General features: G+C 36.8%; 1 protein-coding gene across 1 annotated transcript; it reads left to right on the top strand.

Moving 5' to 3' along the window:
* Positions 1-1,693: 1,693 nt before the first annotated feature.
* On the top strand, positions 1,694-23,497 carry TMEM168 (transmembrane protein 168). The gene is made up of 4 exons (XM_049783225.1): positions 1,694-2,900; positions 14,163-14,305; positions 16,158-16,432; positions 21,567-23,497. The coding sequence occupies exons 1-4, from the start codon at positions 1,773-1,775 to the stop codon at positions 22,112-22,114; spliced, it is 2,094 nt and encodes a 697-aa protein (XP_049639182.1). The 5' UTR covers positions 1,694-1,772; the 3' UTR covers positions 22,115-23,497.
* Positions 23,498-23,709: the final 212 nt, after the last annotated feature.

The raw sequence follows: 23,709 nt of genomic DNA, 5'->3' as shown, positions 1-23,709 counted from the left end.
CTGAGGGTAAAGAGTGTGAAATAAGGAGGTATAGTGGATCAGGATTGGGGATGAGAGGATAGAAGGATTTCTGAAGTGAGGAGGAGGTATAAAATAAAAAAAGGACTATATACACTATAGGCACGGATTGTTTACAATTTAGGTTTGGCAGAGAGGAGTCCACTGTATACAAGCTCATGCCCACACGTAGAAATTAGAGATCTATTCTTAAGATGTTGTTGGAGGTCTGACCCTCATAGGATGGGTCTGAACTCTTAAGAAATAATGAATTAAGAAAAGATAAATAATTAGCTAAGATATAGATTAGGAGAGAAAGAAAGGGAGAACAAAAGATAAGAGAGAAGAGAAAAGGAAAGTAAGTAAATACAGTAAAAATAAGTTACAGGGGCTGGAGAGATAGCATGGAGGTAAGGCGCTTGCCTTTCATGCAGAAGGTCATCGGTTTGAATCCCAGCGTCCCATATGGTCCCCCGTGCCTGCCAGGAGCAATTTCTGAGCATGGAGCCAGGAATAACCCCTGAGCACTGCTGGGTGTGACCCAAAAAAAAACCGCAAAAAAAAAAAAAAAAAAAAAAAAAAAGTTACAAAATAAAAAATTGGGCCGGTGTGTAGGAGTTGGTTTTCCAATTTCTAGGCATCAATGATGTGAGGGTGGGCTTTACTAAACGAAGGTTTCAGGGTTAGATAGTGGCTAGAGAATTTTAGGATACACATAGTTTTGCATCTAGAATACTAAGCAATATGGTAGAGAGGACTGTAAGAGGTGGCTACCCTTTGTAGTATTGTCTGCTGCATCTATGTCTCGAGGTTCCTTTCCTAAAGAGAAACTGACAGCATGGGCTTTATTTAACATAGATTGAATTGATGAAGAAGAAAGGAGAAAAGGAAAGAAGAAGTAGGAAAAAAAGAGAGAGGGAAAAAAGGAAATGGTAATTTGCAAAAATGTATTCAATGAGTGGGACCTGTAACATAAGTCTGTGGTGTGCCGTTGATTGACTGTTTTTTAGGTACTAATAGAAGACACAAAAGGAAATGGGTAAATTGGAGTATTTTTTAAGACATTGTCATAATGAGCACTGTATATGGTATCTAGTATGATTGAGCACCGAGGCATAAAATTAGGGCATCCACCCTTTGTTTCCAAGAACCACAGTGGACAAAGAATCTGAAGAATTATTTTATACCTGATAAAATTAAGGCATTAAAACATATTCTTAATAATCACTGCAGTGGGAGTCCCTGGCTAGGAGAGCTTTTTAAAATTAGAACTTGGGTTGGGGTTGTGAAGAGATCATTCAGTGGTTAAGGTGCATACATATATATATATATTTCCCCCACTACATGAACCAAACAACCCCCCATCCTCAGACCCTAGCACTGAACCACCAACACGGTTAACAGGGTTTTGCCAGAAGTGGCCCCCAGATCTGAGTACTGTTTGGGAGCCCCCAAGAAAGAGATTTGGAAACTGCGGCCTGATTCTTTTTTTGTTTCGATTAGCGGCATATTGAAACAGTTTTCGGGATATACTCGGCGTATAAGACGACTCTCGATTTTCAGTTGACTTTTGTTTCAAAAGTCATCTTATACGCTGGAAAATACGGTATATGAAAGGTAAATTATATAAAATTAACACAATTTCCCCCTCTTTTTTAGATCACTGTTAACAAAAATGCTGCCTGAAAAATGTTGAAATAGAAGCAACGGATACATTTCTTTTGCTGGATAAAATACAAGGAGTACATTTTTGAGAAGCCTCAATCATCACATACATGTGTAGATCACTGCGCTATTGTTTTAGTCATTGTCTCTATTTAGCAATGACAAGACTGGAAGAAGTAAACCGAGAAGTGAATATGCATTCTTCAGTGCGATATCTTGGCTATTTAGCCAGAATCAATTTATTGGTGGCTATATGCTTAGGTCTTTATGTAAGATGGGAAAAAACCGCAAATTCCTTAATTTTGGTGATTTTTATTCTTGGCCTTTTTGTTCTTGGAATTGCTAGTATACTTTATTATTATTTTTCAATGGAAGCTGCAAGTTTAAGTCTGTCCAATCTTTGGTTTGGATTCCTACTTGGCCTTCTGTGTTTTCTTGACAATTCATCGTTTAAAAATGATGTGAAAGAAGAAATAACTAAATATTTGCTTCTAACTTCCATAGTTATAAGGATATTGTGTGCTTTGGTGGAGAGAATATCTGGTTATGTCCGTCATAAACCCACTTTACTTACCTCAGTTGAATTTCTGGAATTGGTTGGATTCGCCATTGCCAGCACAATTATGTTGGTGGAGAAGTCTTTGAGTATCATTTTACTTGTTGTGGCTTTGGCCATGCTGCTTATTGAACTGAGAATGAAATCTTTTCTAGCAATCCCAAACTTAGTTAATTTTGCAGCCTTGCTATTTTTCTCTTCCTTAGAAACTCCCCAAAATCCCATTGCTTTTGCATGTTTTTTTATTTACCTGATAACTGATCCATTCCTTGACATATATTTTAGTGGACTGTCAGTAACTGAAAGGTGGAAACCTTTTTTGCACCGTGGAAGAATTTGCAGAAGACTTTCAGTGGTTTCCACTGGCCTGATTGAGCTTACATTTTTTATTCTTTCAGCATTTAAACTTAGAGACACTCATCTCTGGTATTTTGTTATACCAGGCTTTTCCATTTTTGGAATTTTCTGGATGATATGCCATATTATTTTTCTTTTAACTCTTTGGGGATTCCATACCAAATTAAATGACTGCCATAAAGTATATTTCACTCACAGGATCGATAACAATAGCCTTGATAGAATCATGGCATCCAAAGGGATGCGTCATTTTTGCTTAATTTCAGAGCAGTTGGTTTTTTTCAGTCTTCTTGCAACAGCAATTTTGGGAGCAGTCTCTTGGCAGGTAAGTTCATTGTTTTTCTATTAAGTCTTTGACTATATTGAATGCTTACTTCATGATCTGAATTGTTAAAATTGTCAAGTCCAGCTTGTGACATACCTTCTATTTTCTAATTCTTCATTAATAAAGCACTTATAGACTAAAGACTTTCAGTCATTACCATTTAGAGGATGCTTAAGAGATTGTATTTTTATCCTTTTATACATAAGGAAACTGAGAGGTCATTTTGAGAGTTATTGATGCCAGCCAGGACCAGACAGTGCTGATGTCCATACTGTCTTACACTTCTTTTACATACCTATATATCTGTGAGCATGTATTAATTATATATATGAATATATTAAAACATATTAGACTCGTAATTACAGATTAGAGTCTCTTAAGAAGGAAAGAGGAGAATGGGTATTGTGCTGGTGCTGCAGATTTATAAGAAATGTCTCTTTGATAGGAGGAGGAAGGAGATAGGCATAGGCATGTAAACGATTATAATAGTGTGACACAGGTATAATTTGAGTACTAGCCTGGGATATAGAACATAAAGGGGCATCAGCCCTGTTTAGCGAGTTCCCTGCAACTGTTGCAGATTGACTTCTAGGTGAGCATGAAGGAATATGGGGAGGCTTGCCTCAACATGGTGTTTTCTAATTATTGTGGTTTGAGCAGGGAACTTGTGCGGGAGTCAACTATATGATAAAAAACATATGTTACTGGAGAGTTTAGTACAGTGTGTAAGGTGCTAGCCTTGCACTCTGCCCACCCAGGTTCAATCTTCAGAATCCCATATGGTCCTCCAGCCCTATCAAGAGTGATCGAGTACCATGCCATGTAAGTAAGCCTTGAGAACAGTGGTTGTGGCAAAGAAAACAAAAACATAATTTGGGTATTGCCTGATGTTAACTTCCCCACTTGACTTACCATTGTAAGGGACTACCCATATCGTGATGTTGAAAAGTCTTAACAAGGATTTTTCATTCTCCTCAGCCATGTTCTTTACTGTTACATTCTTTTCTATCTCTCTTCATTTTACAAATCAGCCTCATTAGTATTTAATACCTGTCAGATCATCAGATCTTTTTTTTTGTTTTTGTTTTTGTTTTTGTTTTTGGGTCACACCCAGCAGTGCTCAGTAGCTCTATGCTCAGAAATCGCTCCTGGCAGGCTTGGGAGACCATATGGGATGCCGGAATTCGAACCACCATCCTTCTGCATGCAAGGCAAATGCCTGACCTCCATGCTATCTCTCCGGCCCCCAAAATCATCAAATCTTAATAATAATCAAATATATTCAATGTCACCAAATTCTTTTTTGTTTACTATTTTTGAAATATGGTATTTTTACTACTAGAGGTATGAAAAGGCTTTCCAGGGGGTCCAGAGGGGGTCCGGAGCAATAGCACAACAGTAGGGCATTTACCTTGCACGCGGATGACCCAGGATGGACCTAGGTACCATCCCCGGTGTCCATATGATCCCCCAAGCCAGGAGCAAAGTATGAGTGCAAAGCCAGGAATAACCCCTAAGCGCCACTGGGTGTGGCCCAAAAAGCAAGAGGGGGGGGCGGAAGGGGGGGGAGGAGAGAGAGGAGAGAGACAGGGGAGAAAGAGGAGAGAGAGAGGAAGAAGGAGAAAGGAGGAGGGAGGGAGTGAAGGAAGGAAGGAGGGAGGGAAGGAAGGAGGGAAGGAGGGAGGGAGGACTTTCCAGTGGTATGTCAGCAAAGATAATTTTAAGAGAATCAGTTTCCAGATTTTCACCATCCAGTCTTCTCTTTCACAAAGCGAGCTATTAGAAAATACCCTTCAGATGAGGTGTAAAGAAATAATCTCATAGTGGCTTGATTTGCATGCTGGAGGCCTGTGTTTGATCCCCTACAGGCAACCTGCGGCTCGTGAGCCACATGTGGCTATTCACACTTTTAATGTGGCTCTTCTGGGTGCCAGGCGGCTGCTCCAGGAGTCAGGACTCTGCTCTTAGCCTCTGTCAGTGCGCGCCCTGTGTGGCTCTCAAAATAAATTTCAATCATGGTTTTGGCGAGATTTGGCTCAGTTGAAAAAAAAAGGTTGCCGACCACTGCCCTAGACCACCTGGGCCCCTCCAACTCTCAGTGCTAACTCCTAATTCTGTACTCATGGAACCATATATTGTACCAGGGTTGAATCCAGGTCTGCTGCATGCCAAACAAGTACCCTACTCATTGAATTGTTTCTAGACAAGAGTTATTTTTGTTACATTTATCTATGTTAATTTTTATACTAGTATTATATTGTCTCATTTTTTTTTGGCATATGGGTTATATAAATATTTGCTTTGTGATACCATAATTTGGGGACATTTTTCCCATTTTTTCCTGTTTTATAATTTTGTATAATCTGATTGGAAATATAGTTGTATGTGGGCTGGTGTATGAAGAACATTATTATGGGAGAGTACATAGTATTCACTGTAAGGAATAAATATTCTGTATACATATCAGCTGTTGGTAGCATAGCTACATTATATATGCTTATTTTTGTCCAGTATGTTGATAACCAAGAGAAATGTTTTTTTGAAAATCTCTACTATTGATTATTTTTCTTTCAAGTTTGATTTTTTCATTAGTATAATTTATATAAGATTTTATGTGTGGCTGTATTTATCAGGTTTATTTTTATTGCAGAGCAGCGTTCTGTTGGATGAATGTCTCACAGTTTTCTTATCCATTTCTCAGTTTAGGGATTTTTAAATTATTTTGGTTTTACTAATAAGAAAAACTGCTATAAACATTGTGAGGCATGCTTTTGTGTTAATGTGAGTTTTAATTTTTCTTGCTGTGGAGTTATTGGATCATGCACTTTGTTTTAAAATTTATTTTACTTTATGTGAAAATCATGTATCAGATAGTTTGACATAGATGATCACATTGCATATGTTTCCATAAAAATAGAGAATTAATAATAGAAAAGAAAGAAAAGGGGTAGGAGCTATAGGACAGCAGGTAGCGTGTTTGCAGGCAACCTGGGTTCAATCCCTAGCATCACATATGGCCCCTGAGCCTAGTAGGTGTGATTTCTAAGTGCAGAGCCAGGAGTAACCCCAGAGCATTGTTGGGTGTGGCTTCCCCCTCCCCCAAAAAAGAAGGGGGAAAATAGAGTGCTTTGACAAGCAAATTTATAAGAATTAAAATGTTTCCAGTGATATTAAGTTGTTGTGGAAGGTTTAGAATTATGATGTTTTTGCAATGATGTTATTAACTCATTGTAAGAAGATTTAGTAAGCTCTTGTTGTTAGTTGACCATTCTGTTACTTCATATGTTTCTAAACATTAGGTGGCTTCAGATATACATTAGCTTCTAAATAGGTGCGTTCCTAAGGGGATGACAGTATTAACCAAAAATGGGGTTGTCCAGGAATTTCAAGCACTATTACTGATACTACAGCTTTTGTGGGACTTGTTTTAAGCTGCCAGATTTTCCGAAAGTATGAGAAGGTGGGGGTGGGGTTGAGTGGAATATGCCCGTATCCGCCAAAAAAGCCCTGGTGATGTCAGCACCAGCACTAGCAAAATTGGAGTTTTGGTCAGATTAGTATCTCTGCAAAGAACTGTAGATGAGTGGTGAAGCAGGGCCATTGTCCAAGCAGCAATTGAAGGTGATGGATAAAGCAGGCATGGCTTTGGCAGGGAGGGTACTTGGCCCGCCCTCTCCTCTCAATATTGTCAGCTGCATGGTCACAGTACTCATAATAGTTCTTCATGGCTTGGTTTACATCTCTTTTTAGAACAGTTAGTTTATGTAGCTTGCTGGTGCAGAAACGGTGACTGCATTTCCATGCGTTTAGTTTTATGGGGGCCTTCCAGAATCATCCATAGTGGTTAGACCATATTGTAGTCTTAAACAGCAGTGTATGAGACTCCAGATGCTTCACATACCCACCAGTACTTTGTATTGTTTTTTCTATTTCTGTTTCTTAATTATCCTAATAAATATTTATTAGGTTTTATTTTCTCTTTTCCTATGACTAATGATGGAAAGTATAACTGCTACATCTTTGGTAAAATACCAGCTAGATAAAATAAGGTTCTTTTCTTAATATTAATTTTTTTTGTTTGTTTGTTTGGGGGCCACACCCAGAGACACTCAGAGGTTACTCCTGGCTCTGCACTCAGAAATTGCTCCTGGGGGCCGGCAAGGTGGCGCTAGAGGTAAGGTGTCTTGCCTTGCGCTAGCCAAGGAAGGACCGCGGTTCGATCCCCCAGCGTCCCATATGGTTCCCCCAAGCCAGGGGCACTTTCTGAGCTCTTAGCCAGGAGTAACCCCTGAGCATCAAATGGGTGTGGCCCCAAGAAAAAAAGAAAGAAAGAAATCGCTCCTGGATGGGGGACCATATGGGATGCTGGGGGATTGAATTGCGGTCTGTCCTAGGTCAGCAATGTACAAAGCCAACACCCTACCGCTGTGCCACCGCTCCACCCCTTAATATTGATTTCTAAAAGTATTTTATATACTCTAGATATAAGAGCATTTATTGCAGTATAGGACTTGTCTTTTCATTTCATTTTTTGGAGAGCAGACATTTCTAACTTTGGTATATTCTTGTGTATCAACATTTTTTGAATCAGCTCTTAATATATGTAAGAAACCGTGGACTTCATTCAGCTGTAATCTTTGCCCCCATGTAGTAGCTTTGGTTTTGTTGGTTTTACTGAGTTTAATATTGTCGTTTCAAGTTACTAATGTTAAAACAACTGGAATTTCATCATTATTTTTGTATGTGTTTATAATCTTATCCCAATTTTAAAACACAAAATTACATTATTTCATTGAATGTGCTTTCCCCCTTACTAGTACTTGTTCCTAAGTCAATAAAAAAGATTGAAATACTACCAAAGTATTTGATACTTTAATCTTATTTCTCAGTTCTAGGCACCTAAAATTATAACTGGTAATTCTTAGAAGAATTAAAAAAGAAGATGTCTAGAAACACAAGAAGCTATCTCCCATAGCTTATTTGTTCTTTTTTTTTGGAGGGAGTATGGGGGCATACTCTGCTTATGTGGGGGCATACTCAAGGCTTAATCCTGGCTCTGTCCTCAAGGATCAATCCTATTGGAGCTCCAGAGACCACATGTGGGTCTAGGGATTAAATTCATTTAGGCTCTGTGCAAGGAGTACACCTCAGCCCCTCTACTGTCTTTCTAACCCCCATGACTCTCGTGTTTAGAGATTCTCTCTGAATAATTCTTTCAGGTAAGATGAAATAATACCAAGCATTATTGACAGATTCTAATAGCGTTGGTAATCTTTTTTGACCCAAACAAGAAAAACCATAATCAGAGTTGATTTCTCTTGGGGAGGTATTGACACTCACTGGGTGTGTGAGGTTTTTTTTTGTTTTTTGTTTTTTGTTTTTTGTTTGTTTTTTCGGGCCATACCCATTTGATGTTCAGGGGTTACTCCTGGCTAAGCGCTCAGAAATTGCTCCTGGCTTGGGGGGATCATATGGGATGCGGTCCTTCCTTGGCTAGCACTTGCAAGGCAGACACCTTACCTCTAGCGCCACCTCGCCAGCCCCAGGTGTGTGATTTTATAACAAAATAACCTCATATCCAAGGAAGAGATGTAGCAGTTTCATTTTTAATGGAATGGGAAGATCAGCCACATTACTTCACTTGTCTTATTGATCAGGGAGTTTTCAAGTATTCAAAACCAGATGTATATAAATTTTGTTTTGTTTCATTTATCTTCCTAATTCTTTTTCTGTTTTAGTCTAGCAGAGGAGGGGTATTAACTCTTTTATCCTGAAGATAGACTTTTAGTCTGGTGTTTTATCATTTCAGGCAACTATGGAACAGGAGCAGATGTATTTTTTGGTGCTTCTAATATGTAATATTAGAGATTGTAATATTGTAATCTCTAATCAGTAATATGTGACTTGTCTTCAGATACTATATGTAATATATAAGAAAATGATTTTAATTATTTAAAATATTTAATTGATCTAGTAGTAGTAGTGGTGATGGTGGTGGTGGTAGTAGTAGTTGTTGTTACGCATTTAGCATGCAATGTTACTGCATTACACTTACCACCAAAATGCTACTCTCCTGACACCATTCTCCATCAGCCTCTCTGAGCCTACCATTTTGGCTTTTCCATGGATGATACTTCATTACATAATTGTGGTTGATGAGCTCATTAGCCATTGGCAGTTGAACTCAACCCTTTCACCCTTATCCTTATTTTACTACAAGTTTGGGATTGGAGTATGTGTTCCAACTCTTTACTCAGATAGTTGGTTTTGGGATCAGTAGGTGTTTCCCGCAAAAGTACTCTTATCCACATAAGAAATTTTTATCATGTAAGACTGAGGAAATTCGATTTGGGGGAGCTTGAGCCAAGCAAGTACTATGGATGAAAACCAAAGATGATTTGTTTTTGTTTTTGTTTTTTTAGCCACATTCAGTGGCACTCAAATTACTCCTGGCTTTGTCCTCAGAAATTACTCCTGGCAGGCTCAGGGGACCATATAGAATGTTAGGGAACAAAAGCACATTGGCCATGTGCAAGGCAAATGCCCCACCCTCTGTGTTATCACTCTTGTTTTTAAGACATAGGGTTTTTGGTTTGTTTGTTTGTTTTGTTTGTTTGGTTCTTTGGTTGGTTGGTTTTTGGGTCACATCTGGCAGCACTCAGGAGTTCCTCCTGGCTCTACACTCAGAAATCACTCCTGGCAGACTCAGGGGACCATATGGGATGCCAGGACTCAAACCACTGTCCTTCCGCATGCAAGGCAAATGCCCTACCTCCATGCTATCTCTCCAGTCCCAAGACACAGTTTTATAGTCATTCTCACAAGTGTGAGTTGAATTAATTTGCATTTCTAATAGGTGGTATTGAACAATTTTCCATGGGTCTTTTTTGCCCATATAGATATAAATATAGATATAGATATATATAGATAGATATGTCCTCTTTGGAGAATCATCTCTAAATCCTCTTCCCATTGGGGCCAGGAGAAGTGGGTGCTGAGGAGGGCAGTGTTCAGAGGTTACTCCTGTCTCTGCACCCAGGAATCATTCCTGGCAATGTTCAGGGGACCATATGGGATGTAAGGTATCAAAGCTAGGTCTGCTGCATGCATGGCAAGCTCCCTAGTACTTGTACTATTGCGCCAGACCCCCTTTAACATTTAAAAAAATGTTTATTAAGGTTTGAACTTGAGTATATTGTCAAAGCTGATGCTTGGCAAGCTCTTCAAGCTTACCACCTCTGGTTTCTTCTATATTTTATTGTTTAAGAGTTAAGTCTTGGGGCCAGAGATAGCACAGTGGGAGGGCATTTACCTTGCACGCGGCCAACACAGAATGGATGGTGGTTCAATTCCCGGCATCCCATATGGTCCCCTGAGCCTGCCAGGAGCAACTTCTGAGCATAGAACCAGGGGTAAGCCCTGAGTGCCACCAGGTGTGACCCAAAAACCGAAAAAGAAAAAAAAAGTCAAGTCTTGAATACATTTTGCGTTGGTTTTTTACTAATGCAGTAAGCTAATGATATAGTATCATTTGATTATCTATAGTTGTTCAATTTTCCCAATACCATTTGTTGAAGTAACTTTCCTTCTGTGTATATCTTTGGCTGCTTTTGTAGTATATTTGGGTAAATTTATTTCTGTGCTTATAATTCTGTTTCATTAATCTCTGTTTGTTTTTACTAAGTCAGTTTTAAAGACTCAGATAGGAAGATGGTCCGAGTTTGGTCATGTATGTTAAAACTTCTGGATTGTTTGTTTTAGTTTTGGACTTATGCCCCCATGTTGCTCAGAGTTTACTCCTGGCTTTTCATTCCGGTTATTCTTGGTGGTACTCAGAAGATCTTAGTTGGTGTTGAGGGTCCAACTGGGGTTTGCCCTGTACAAGACATGTGCATTTACCTGCCTATTTATCTCTCCACAATCATCACACCCAAGACTATTTAATTTTCACCTAGAGGTTTCAGTTTAGCAGTAGAGACAAAATAGTCCACAAGTTTCCTTGTTTCCCTTAATTTTGATGAAGGGGTAAAGTCTTACAGTGATCAGTCTGGATATTGCCTTAGTAAGGATATTTCTCTGCTTTGAATCCTTCCAGTTTCCATGTTGGTAACAGTGGATTGCTTCCTGTGGTTCTCCCAAAAGTAAGACTTAGTTCTGTGCTGCTGGTATTCTAGCTAAATCTTACAACAGAAGTTAGTAAAATAACTGTTTCAGCAAATTCTGGATACCGATTTTCTGTGGAGATCTGGAGAGCTAGTATTGTCATTGTGACAGAGTAGAAGTACAATAAAATACAAAATTTAACAAACAGCATTATACCTAGGTTGGGTAACAACAGTAAAAGACTGGTCTGAGTGTTTTGATTTTTTAACTGTTAGCCAATGTTCTGTAATAAACAGTCATTATAAACAGATCACGTAAACAGATCATGCTGAGAATCAGTTCTCCTTATTTTCTATATCCAGTGAGTGTTTTGATAAATTCTTCCTATGAGCATTTCTAACATGACAATTACTGGCATGGCTTCCCAAAAGTATCGTATTTTCCGGCGTATAAGACGACTTTTGAAACAAAAAAAAGTCATCCGAAAATCGGGGGTTGTCTTATACGCCGAGTATATCCCGAAAAATGTTTCAATATGTCGCTAAACGAAAATTGTCTGAATATTGCCACAAAACGAATTTTCCAACTCGATCCTGCACCAATCAATGCAAGGCTGCTCGGATCGCCTCTCTAACTCCGCCAATCCAAGCAGGCTTTTTATGCATGCAAATTAGACAATGTTCTGGACCCAAATCTACACTGTAAAAAGCCTGCTCAGATTGGCCAGAGTCAGAGAGGAAGTCTATTACATATAACCTCTGAACCTTTGCTTGTTGTTATTGGCTCACTGTGGTACATACAGTTGCAGCACAGAAACATTCTGTCTGATACAGCGAATATAGGCCTAAACCTATGTTTTAACTGCAAAATTAGGGGGTCGTCTTATATCCCCAGTCGTCTTATACGCCGGCAAATACGGTAACAATGCAAACTTAAGACAGAATAGAATTGGGATTTCAGAAATGGAAAACAGAATACCCGAAATTAATACAGTGTGCAAGCTCAGTGGTTGGAAAAAAACAAAACACACATCAATGAAGTGAAATATGTAGTACAGAAGAGGAAGAAAAAGGCAAGAAAATACTGTTCAATAGAAAACGCATAACCCAAAGAGGGTATAATGAAAAAATAGTCTGTTTCATTGAGTCCTTGGCATAGAGCTCAAAGGCAGTGTTTGTATAGACAGACCAGTAGCATGGGAGTGCAAAAACAGGTCCCTGAGTATAAAAGTAAGGGGAATATTTTCATTAACTGTTAATTGGACAAGAGGCTGCTTTTATAAATAAAATGAAATCAGATCCATTGTAAATTAAATCTTAATTATATTTAAATTATAAACCTAAGTATGAGGGGCAAAACAAACAAAGCCTTTTAATGATGATATAAAATTCCTACTTGACCTTTTTGTGGAGGAAGATTTCTTTCACAAGATAAAAAGTTACTACAATTATTAAGCCAAGAAAAAAATCAAGAAAGATTCCAACGTGGAAAGGTTATTTCTTTCTCTTAAAAGTCTTTCTTATTTTTATTTATTTTTATTTCCCCTAAATAGTTTTTATTGCTTATTGTTACAATGATTTTTTTTCCCCTCCAGTATTTAAAAAAAGTACTATAATTAAGGTAATGTGTTTACAATGGTACTGACATTTCTGGACTTACAGAGCTACCTCCCCACAAGAAGGAATGGTATTTTTGCAGTATAAACAACAATCATTCTTTATCAAAGATAAGTTATATAATAAACATTTATAGAAATAATTAGATAACCAAAATCATGAATATATATTGCATGAAGTCTGAAAATATTCTAAGAATTTAAAGATTCATGTATAGCTAACACATGCTTTGTATAATTTAATCATAATTTTTATGTTCCTAAATCTGTGTTCTATATTGTTTATTTAATTGTTACATAGAATGTTACATAGAATAGGATATTGCATCCATTTTTTTTCTATTTGGAAGTCATCTTTATAAAAATTCTGAACCCATGAACTACCACTTAATGTTAGGAAAAATACCTTTTCATGCACATAGATACATGATGGTACAGTATGTACAGTGACTACTCAAAGAAAGTGCAGTCCAATCACTTTTAATCCAGGACTCACTCATCTTTCCATTTTCTTTTCAGTTGAATGGATCTTTTTACTTTTTTTACAATTGCTACCAAATCGTCCTGCCCCTTTTTTGTTTGTTTTTGTTTTTTGTTTTTGGGACACACAGGCTAAAGCCCCGGTTACTCCTGGCTATGCCCTCAGAAATCACTCCTGGCTTGGGAGATCAGACCTTATGGGATGCCGGGGGATCTAAGTGCAGTCCATCATAGGCTAGCTTTGCAAGGCAGATGCTGTTCCAGTCCCATCTTGCTGCCTCTTAACAATATAATTTATCATCCCCCCTTTTTTATTTTATTTATTTATTTATTTATTTATTAGGGATGGAACCCAGGTTCTTCCTGGGTCAGCTGCTGAGAATGCCCTACCTCTCTGCTATCACTCTGTCCCCCCACCCCATATTTTTAATCTAAAAATAAATTTTCTTTTAATCTTTATGATCTTAAGGTATTTTTTTTAAGATTTCCTCATGATTTGGACCTTTCACAGCATATCTTTCTACAAGTAACTCTCCCAATAAAATACAAATGTATTATTTAAGAAATGATGGGCCCGGAGAGATAGCACAGCGGCGTTTGCCTTGCAAGCAGCCGATCCAGGACCAAAGGTGGTTGGTTCGAATCCCGGTGTCCCATATGGTTCCCCGTGCCTGCCAGGAGCTATTTCTGAGCAGACAGCCAGGAGTAACCCCTGAGCACCACTGGGTGTGACCCAAAAACTAAAAAAAAAAAAAAAATGATTTTGATAGGGAATGGTTTTCTGATCTTATGAAGAGTAGTTATTTTTTGTTTTGATTTTTAGTTTGGCTGGGATGTTATTTAACAAGTAAAATGTTTGTGCACAACTATCAGAAAACTTAGGGCTAAATTTAGAGTTCATTGCACTTTCACATGCATTATTTCAACTTGAATTGTTTTTAGATCACTATTTTATCCTTTTGAGGAGTAGGGCAAAAATGGATAAGTATCCATGTATGTAAACATTGTACACATAAGCCTAACTATACACAGTGTATAAACATGTTGTTTTCAATTTCTTTCAGCCAACAAATGGAATATTTTTAAGTATGTTTCTGATTGTTTTGCCCTTGGAATCCATGGCACATGGGCTTTTTCGTGAATTGGGTAACTGCTTAGGAGGAACTTCGGTTGGATATGCTGTTGTGATTCCCACTAACTTCTGCAGGTATAGTAATCTAGTATGTGAGTAATAACTAACATTCTCCTACTATTTTATGAATATGAACATAATATGTGATAGTTCATTTTTCCAAAGTGATAGTACTCATGCATTCTTCATTTGCAGAAGAAGTTTTAAAACCTTTACTCTTGTTAATTATCTTATTTCTAATACATTTGGTGTTTAGTTTAAGTCTTCTTGATAAATGTGTTTACATATATTTATGTAGATGAATTTCTAAGGAAAAGTATTATTCTTTCTTTGGCATAATATTGATAGAATATACACTGAATCTGAGAATCCCAAGTTGTTACCGTAGGTAAATCCTAACTTTTCTGGACCACACGGTCTTTCCTCTGAAATGCAGATGATATGAGAACCTGTTTCATAGGAATAGTTAATTATAAAAAGAGCCGATGAGATTATCAATCTATGAATTATAACTGTCATACAAAAACCAGATTTTTAAAATTGGTGATGATATCTTAATCAATACTTGACTTTATTTAAAAATAACTTTCAGCTCCAAATGCATAACAAATATGGATTTTTAAATATTGCTTTATTAAAGGTTTTTAGTAGTTAAATACCTTTTAAATAGAAAAAACTAAGTATTTGACATTAATGCATTGGTGACTAAATTTGATGCTCTGTACCTTGGCATAAGTATGGGAATATTTAAAATAAAAAGCTCTTATTTTATTTCAATATTTAAAAGATACAGCAGCATAGAGGCCCGAGTGATATTACAGCAAAAGGGACATTTACCTTGTAGGATGCTATTCTGTATTTACTTTCTAGTGTCTCATATGGTCCCCAAAGCAATTCCTGAGTGTGGAGTCCAGAAGTAGCCCCTAAGCACTTCCTAATGTGACCAATAAAATATATACATACATATAAGCATACAACATAAGTCATTTGTGGCATATGTTTTTTTTCTCACATTAAGATTAACTGTAGAAAAGTAAATGTGGAAATAGTAATTTGGAGTTAGATTTTTATTTCACTATATATTTTTGTACATTATCTTTTTCCCATTGCTTGTTTGTCTTTGTTTAAGGGTACCTGGTGGTATTCAAGGCCCACTCCTGGTTCTGTGCTTAGGGATTATTCTTGGTGGTGCTTGAAGGACCCATATGGGATGCTAGAGATTGAGCCTAGGTTTACCACAAGTAAGGCAAGCACCTGCTTATTATAATGACTCTCAGGGCCTTCACTTTTTTACATTCTATGAAATATGTACTCATCTATTAAGGAAAGCTAAAATCACACTATTATGATGAGGTACAAACTTTCAGATTTTCTGACGGATTTTTTTTCTGCTGTATTGATTTTTTTTATGTTTTTGTTTGTTTGTTTACATGTTTATTAGTTTTGGGAGCCATATCTGCCAATACGTAGGGATTACTTTTGGCTCTCCACTCAGGAATCACTTATGGTGGTGCTTGGGAAACCAAATGGGAGGCTAGGAATTAAGCTTGGGTTGGCTGCTTGCAAGGCAAAAACCCTACTCACTGTGCTAGAACTCTGACCCCATAGATATTGATGGCATTTTGATGCTGCTACTTTATGTCTTGGTTCATCATCTTCACAAGAGTAGCCTTTTTTTAGTGATAGAAGAAATTATTTGGGCTAAAGAAATTGTAACAACTGTATAAAGGCTATCTTTCATATAAAGATGAAGCTATGCTTTTCGAAGGTTAATTCTTTATCCTATAGGAATTTTAGGAAAGCTGGTTATTTTAAAATTTGAGTGCTATTAGTGGAGAATGACTATTTTGATTGATAGATAATTATAAATAAAGAATACGAATGTGACAGTTAATACTCTTTAAATGCAATTTTTTCTCTCCTTTAGTCCTGATGGTCAGCCAACACTTCTTCCACCAGAGCATGTGCAAGAGTTAAATTTGAGGTCTACTGGTATGCTCAATGCTATCCAAAGATTTTTTGCTTATCACATGATTGAGACTTACGGATGTGATTATTCCACAAGTGGACTGTCTTTTGATACTCTGCATTCAAAACTGAAAGCTTTCCTTGAACTTCGAACTGTGGATGGACCTAGACACGATACATATGTTTTATATTATAGTGGGCATACCCATGGTTCAGGTGAATGGGCTCTTGCAGGTAAATTTATCTATGGTATTTTTTACTATTGTGAAAGCATGTTTATTTGTGGTCATTTCTCCTTTATATCAATACACTACATTTCCAGGATTTTCAATTTCCCATTTCCCCAGTAAATATAAATATATGTTATATATAAATATAATATAAATATATATCTGACTTCTTTCCCTTTTTTGCCATTTCTATTTTGGAAACTTTATGCTCGCTAAAGATTTTTGAGATTTTGATTAGAAAAAATGAATACTTGATTTAGACTTATACAAGCTTCCTTTTATAAAGTATTTTTATAAACTTATTAAGTCTTTAAAAGCAATAGATGCTTGTTTAGTAATCATTTGCATGTGCAGTTTTATTTATTTTGTAAAACTTCAGTCAGTTCAATGTGGTAGAGGTAGAGACCTCCATTTGCCACAGTAGGTTTTCAGCTTCAGCTCTTTTGTCTGTGAAATTAAGGGTTAGTTTAAATGACCAGTAATGCCTTTCATTGAATTTTATTCTAATGCATAAAATTTGCTATATTTTGGGTGCTTTTAAACATTAAAAAAAATATCTGTTTACAGAAGCTAAGAAAATACTATCATTTTTGTTAAAGCCAAAGGAGAAGTGACATTTGTTTTGTTTTGGGGAGTACACCCAGTGCTCATGGGTTACTCCTGACTGTGTGCTCAGAAATCACTTCTGGCAGGCTTAGAGGACCATATCGGATACCAAGGATTGAACTTGGATCAGTCACATGCAAAGCAAATACCCTACCAACTGTGCTATTGCTCCAGCCCCAGCAATGACATTTTTAAATCTAGATTTCTTAGTGTTCCCAAATAAACTAAAGAGACTTATTTGCAGACACCTATAAAAAAGTCTTATACATAGTATAAGAACTCAAAGTGCTTTAATAATTGATAGATAATTGAATCATGAGAAAGTAAATTTTCTTACTTTAGATCAGAAATATTTTAGGGCTAGAACAAAAGTACACAGAGTAGGATCTTTGCTTTGCATGCAGCCAGTCTGGGTTCTATTTCTGGTACCACATATGATCCCTCCCCCCAGCACTACTAGGAATGACCCCTTCCTTAGCTCAGAGCCAGAGATAAGGCTTGAGCACTATAGCATGTGACCCTCAAATCTCATTCCTCGGGGCCGGAGAGATAGCATGGAGGTAAGGCGTTTGCCTTTCATGCAGGAAGTCATCGGTTAGAATCCCGGTGCCCCATATGGTCCCCTGTGCCTGCCAGGAGCAATTTCTGAGCCTGGAGCCAGAAATAACCCCTGAGCACTGCCGGGTGTGACCCCCCAAAAAAAAAAAAAAAATCTCATTCCTCCACACCAAAAAAAAAAAAAAGACCTAGATTAGAAATTGTTTTTAGGTTTAATTAGATCCTGATTTTTTCCATAAAATATTTCAGACATTTTATGCCAGGAACATAAATTATTTAGTCATAAAAGGTAAATAGAAAGAAAGTATTAGTGGAAGTTAATTATAAAAGGAAAGAGGCAAAAAAAAAAAAAAAGGAAAGAGGCAAGATGCTAAGACAACTACTGAAAAGGACGGAAACAAACTTAAAATTTAGATTTTAAACCATAATAGTTTTTTTTTTTACTAATTTCATACCTGATTTACAACCAATGTTTATCCTTATCCTTAAGAACTATGTTTCAATTTATTGTCTTTTAAAACTAAAAATTGAATAATTGTGAACATGTAGAAGGAATAAAGACAAATACATTTGTTTGACACTTTTTGAACACAACTACTGTGACACTTCATATACTTTAAATTTTTCATCACAGAATCATTTGAAATATTTTACCACCTCTATCAATCTTCATATCTCAAAGGATAGATGAAAACTAAAAGTTTTTACATGATTTCTATATGGTTGTCTGTGTGTGAGTGTGTGTGCGTGTGAGTGAAGCAAGAAACGATTTTTGGGGGTTTTTTTTGTTTTTGTTTTGGAGTTTTGTTTTGTTTTTTTTTTTTTTTTGGTTTTTGGGTCACACCCTGCAGCGCTCAAGGGTTACTCCTGGCTCTGTGCACAGAAATCGCTCCTGGCAGGCTCAGGGGACCATATGGGATGCAAGATTCAAACCACCGACCTTCTGCATTCAAGGCAAATGCCTTACCTCCATGCTATCTCTTTGGTCCCAAAGAAAGTTTTTAATGGAACTTAATGAGGGGAAAGAAGGGAGAGAAGTACATGTTTTAGAGAAAATGCAGGCTACTCCAGAGTGGAAATAATCAAGTAGAGAAACAGAGACATGCAAGCAAGATAAGTGTTCAGGGAGAATATGGGCTTGAAGAGCAAGCATGCATATGGCTATATTTATTTCCAAGTAATCAAAGTGTGGTTCAAGCTCAAATCTTCTAAACTCTTCTCATTGTATGATGTAACTGCCAATGTGAAAGGCTAAAGAAATGATATGTTGTGGTTAAGTAGGTATTTTTTGTGATTTTGGTTTATTCATTTAAAAATTATTTTTAAAGATAGTTCACATTAAAAATCTATGAACTGGTATAGTAAAGTGGGCCAGAGAAATAATACAGTTGATAAAACATTTGCCTGTCACACATGAGACCCAGATTCTATCCCCAGCACCCTAAATAGTCACCCAAGCTCTCCAGGAGTATAAAACAAAGAATAAGCCCTGAGCACAGCTGGATGTGACCCATAAACAAAAATATAAAAATAAAAATGCATGAGCAGAAATTTTCTAATTATTTACTTGTGTTGTAATTTTTTATGTTAATGTAGACAAGAACTTTTTAACCTTTACCACTGCTTCAGTTCTAGCTTAATATAATGGCTTTCTGGCCACTTTGGAGCTCAAAACAAAAAGTTCTAGTCAACTCAGTCATCATTACCATGGGGTTCTGCTTTGCCAGAAGGGACTTCTAAGTACAGAGCCAGGATTAGCCTGAGTGCTGCAAGCTGTCATCCAGAAACCAGATATCTAAAATCTAAACATCCAGTAATCACCATTGTTGTTTTTTTTTTTTTTTTAGTTGGTTTTGGTTTTGGAGCCACACCCAGTGATGCTCAATTTACTTCTGGCTCTGGCTCAGGAATCACTCCTGGCAGGCTCGGGACCACATAGGTTGCCTAGGATGGAACCAGGGTCAACCACATGCAAAGGAAACACCCTACCCATTACAATAGCTCTGGCCCCTGCCTTTTTTTTTTTTTTTTTTATAGACTTCTATGTCATTTTTTTTCTTCTAAACTCAGACATTTCCTATCATTAACATTCCTTTATAAATGCCTCTATATTCTAAAATTCCATCATAATCAGTATACTTGCATTGATTTCCAGTCTCAGTTATTTGATTTTATATAAAGTAGTGAAAAGATCGTTATCATTTCTGTTCTCATTGAATGTAAATTTCTAAAATTAGAGTGATTATTTTGGTATTCCTTTGAAATAGCCCCAATAAAGATGAAGGTGGCAATTGATGCAGGCCCAGAATTAAAGTAAGTGCTAGAAATTAAGTTATAAATTTAAAACAACATTTAAAATAGAAAATAAAAGAACAAAATATAATGAACCAGATCTAAAACTTACTACTTATATAAGTAGTTTTTTTAGGTTAGAGGTGTTTTTACCCTATAATTCAGGATTATAATCCTTTATTATTTTTCTTTTCTTTTCTTTTCTTTTTTTTTTTTCTTTTGATTTTTGGGCCACACCCAGCGGTGCTCAGGGGTTACTCCTGGCTTTCTGCTCAGAAATAGCTCCTGGCAGGCTCAGGGAACCATATGGGACACCGGGATTCGAACCAACCACCTTTGGTCCTGGATCGGCTGCTTGCAAGGCAAACACCGCTGTGCTATCTCTTCGGGCCTATCCTTTATTATTTTTCAAACATAAACTTGATATATAAATAATCCTCACTTATTCTTGATAGAAATAGGAAGAGTATTTTTTAAAGTTGGTAGAAATCTACATATAAAGACAATATTAAATTGTATAGTATGAGCACAATTATCTGAATAAAAATCTTTTTTTTCGGGCCGGGCGGTGGCGCTAAAGGTAAGGTGCGCCTGCCTTGCCTGCGCCAGCCTTGGACGGACCGCGGTTCGATCCCCCGGTGTCCCATATGGTCCCCCAAGCCAGGAGCAACTTCTGAGCGCATAGCCAGGAGTAACCCCTGAGCGTTACCGGGTGTGGCCCAAAAACCAAAAAAAAAAAAAAAAAAAATCTTTTTTTTCATTTTGGTGTGTAAAAGTGATTTCTACAATGTAGGTTCCACATTGTCTTATAAAAGTTTTAGTGCAGAATAAACTAATTATATTTATGAAAGTACTTGTAAGAAATTTAATTTTTTGCATACGTTTTCCATGTCCTAAAATACTTGGATATTTTTTGGGGCTGGTGAGGTGGCACTAGAGGTAAGGTGTCTGCCTTGCAAGCGCTAGCCAAGGAAAGACCACGGTTCCATCCCCCGGCATCCCATATGCCCCAAGCCAGGGGCAATTTCTGAGCGCTTAGCCAGGAGTAACTCCTGAGCATCAAACAGGTGTGGCCCAAAAAACCAATAAAATAAAAATAAAATAATTGGATACTTTTCAAACACATAAAAATTAAATTCTTAGTTCTCAGGTCAGATAAAAATAGCTTGGAGCCTTATTTGGCCCATGCTATGTGGCATTAAGTCATGATAGAGAAAGTAGCTCATGATGGAGAAAGCCTACAGATATGGCTTTATCATTTTAATTTTTGTGCCCTGACTTTATGAAATGACTTTTTAATTATATCCTTTTAGTTTTTATGTAACTTTTTTATACCTGGTGTACAAAGTTGTTAGGTTATTTATTATTATTATTATTATTTTTTTTTTTGCATACCTGACAAGGGCTGTTTCTGGCTCTACTTCAAAGTGCCCCTGATGATTGTCAGGGGCCCATATATGGTGCCAGGATTTTGAACCATGGCTATGACCATTGTCATCACATACAAAACAAATTTCTTACCTCCTATACTCTCTCCCACTGGCCTTAAAAAAAAGATGCCTTTAAAGGAAGATTCTTTGTTGCTTTTCAATTTAATCCCAGGATTTAAAAATACATTTAAAAGAGTATTTCTAATGAGAAACTACAGAAATTCATATTCTATTGAATGTTCTTTTACTCAGGTGGAGATGTACTACGCCTTGACACACTTTTAGAATGGTGGAGAGAAAAGAACGGTTCCTTCTGTTCCCGACTTATCATTGTATTAGATGGCGAGAATTCTACCCCTTGGGTGAAAGAAGTGAGAAAAATCAATGACCAGTATATTGCAGTGCAAGGAGCAGAGATGTCAAAGACAGTAGATATTGAAGAAGCTGATCCACCACAACTGGGTGACTTTACAAAAGACTGGGTAGAGTATAACTGCAACTCCAACAGTAACATCTGCTGGACTGAGAAAGGACGCACAGTGAAAGCAGTTTATGGTGTGTCAAAGCGGTGGAGTGACTACACACTCCACCTGCCAACCGGAAGTGACGTAGCCAAACACTGGATGTTACACTTTCCTCGTATTACATATCCGGTAGTACATTTAGCTAATTGGCTGTGTGGTCTGAACCTTTTTTGGATCTGCAAAACTTGTTTTAGGTGCTTGAAAAGGTTAAAAATGAGCTGGTTTTTACCCACAGTGCTGGACACAGGACAAGGCTTCAAACTTGTCAAATCTTGATGTGGAATCCAAAGTGGAGTATTATTGAAAGTTGATACCATCAGTTATTACTAACTTGCCATTTTTTGTATATTGTAGTTTTTGGTGTGGAAATTATCTTGCTACTTCTGTAGCAACTTTCTATGTTTTTCAAATAATTATGGTATATGTAAGCTGTTGGGAAGAAACATTTTTTATTCAAACAGTAGAGAGTCAAATGACTGAAATGAAAAAGATGTTCAAAATAACAATGCACTTTGAGGAATGTTTTTATATACCTGATTAAAAAGAAAACATGTCTGCACTGCAGTGGCCTACAAAGAATTATTCATGCCTTATTTTCTAGGCATATAGAATGTAGACCAATTTATTATTACTACTGGTAAAGAATACTACCAATTTGCTTAGAGATTTCTCTATAAACCGTAGGTTTGAGTCCAGGATAATTGATGAATTACAAATGCTTTCTTAGAAAAGGGATGTCTGCATGATATTTAAGCAGAATTTGCTTATAATTGATCACAGTCAGATGTCTGGTTGTGAGGTATTACCAGTTTAGCAGAGAAACCCAAATCATTGTTTAGATCAAAACATTCTACTAAAGTTAACTTGTAAAAGTTAAGAGTCTATAAATTGTTCCTTCTTGTATTATTGGAGACTTCTAAAAGCTGGACAATTTGAAGATTCTTTCTCAAGATAATAATATTTTCATAATGAATATTTTCACCAACTAAAGCTTTCCAAGTAAATTCTTTCATAGTTATAGAAAAATGTTAGCCATTTCTCACTGATATATAGACTTTTCTGCATCCAGATATTATTTTGACCTTTGTAGATTAATGCTCTAACACAAAAATTACTTTAATTCCCATTGTTTTTCCTACTACAGGCCAAAAATTTGAAACAAATCTTTTTTTTTTTTTTGCTTGTAGCATGTATTATGTAAAGAAGTGTTCTTATTGGCAATTTTAACTCAGCGTAATGGTATAGTTCTAATTTTTAAATTTAATTCAGTGTTTTGTCTGATTAAAGTGGGGATTTAGGGTATATCCAAAATCTAATTTTCCTCCTACTCTTTTCTCCAATAATCCTCACATTATAAACTTCCATTTCTGAGAAATAACAAGAGAAGGAGAGAATTAAATTGGGGGATGTTCTGATCTTTGTTTAAATGGTGTGACTTCCCACTATTGAAGCCATTTATCCAGCCTCCACAAGAGGAAAATAATGTCTCTACCATTTTCTACCTGACAATTTGACAAGTAAAGTTCCAATTAGGAAGAAGGAACTTAGTGTCAGGAAACTTACATGCCACTATCTATGCAGCATTGCTATAGTATGATTATTTCCATGTTTTGAATACAATTTACCTAATGCTTTGAATAAAAGTTTGTTTTAAAATTCTTCTGTAATATGCAGATAATACTTATATATTTTAGTATATTAAAAAGTCTACTATGAGTTGGAAAGTTATTATAGTGTTAGAGCACTTTCTTTTGCACATAGTTGACCCAAGTTCAATCCCAGTACCTCATATGGTCACCTGAGCCCTGCTAGGTATGTTCCCTGAGCAAAGAGCCCCAGGAGTAAGCCCTAAGAACTGCCAGATGTGGCAA

This window comes from Suncus etruscus, chromosome 1 (assembly GCF_024139225.1).
Source record: "Suncus etruscus isolate mSunEtr1 chromosome 1, mSunEtr1.pri.cur, whole genome shotgun sequence".
NCBI lineage: Eukaryota > Metazoa > Chordata > Mammalia > Eulipotyphla > Soricidae > Suncus > Suncus etruscus.
Note: the sequence above shows the minus strand (reverse complement) of the source record. Positions and strands in the feature narration are given on the sequence as shown.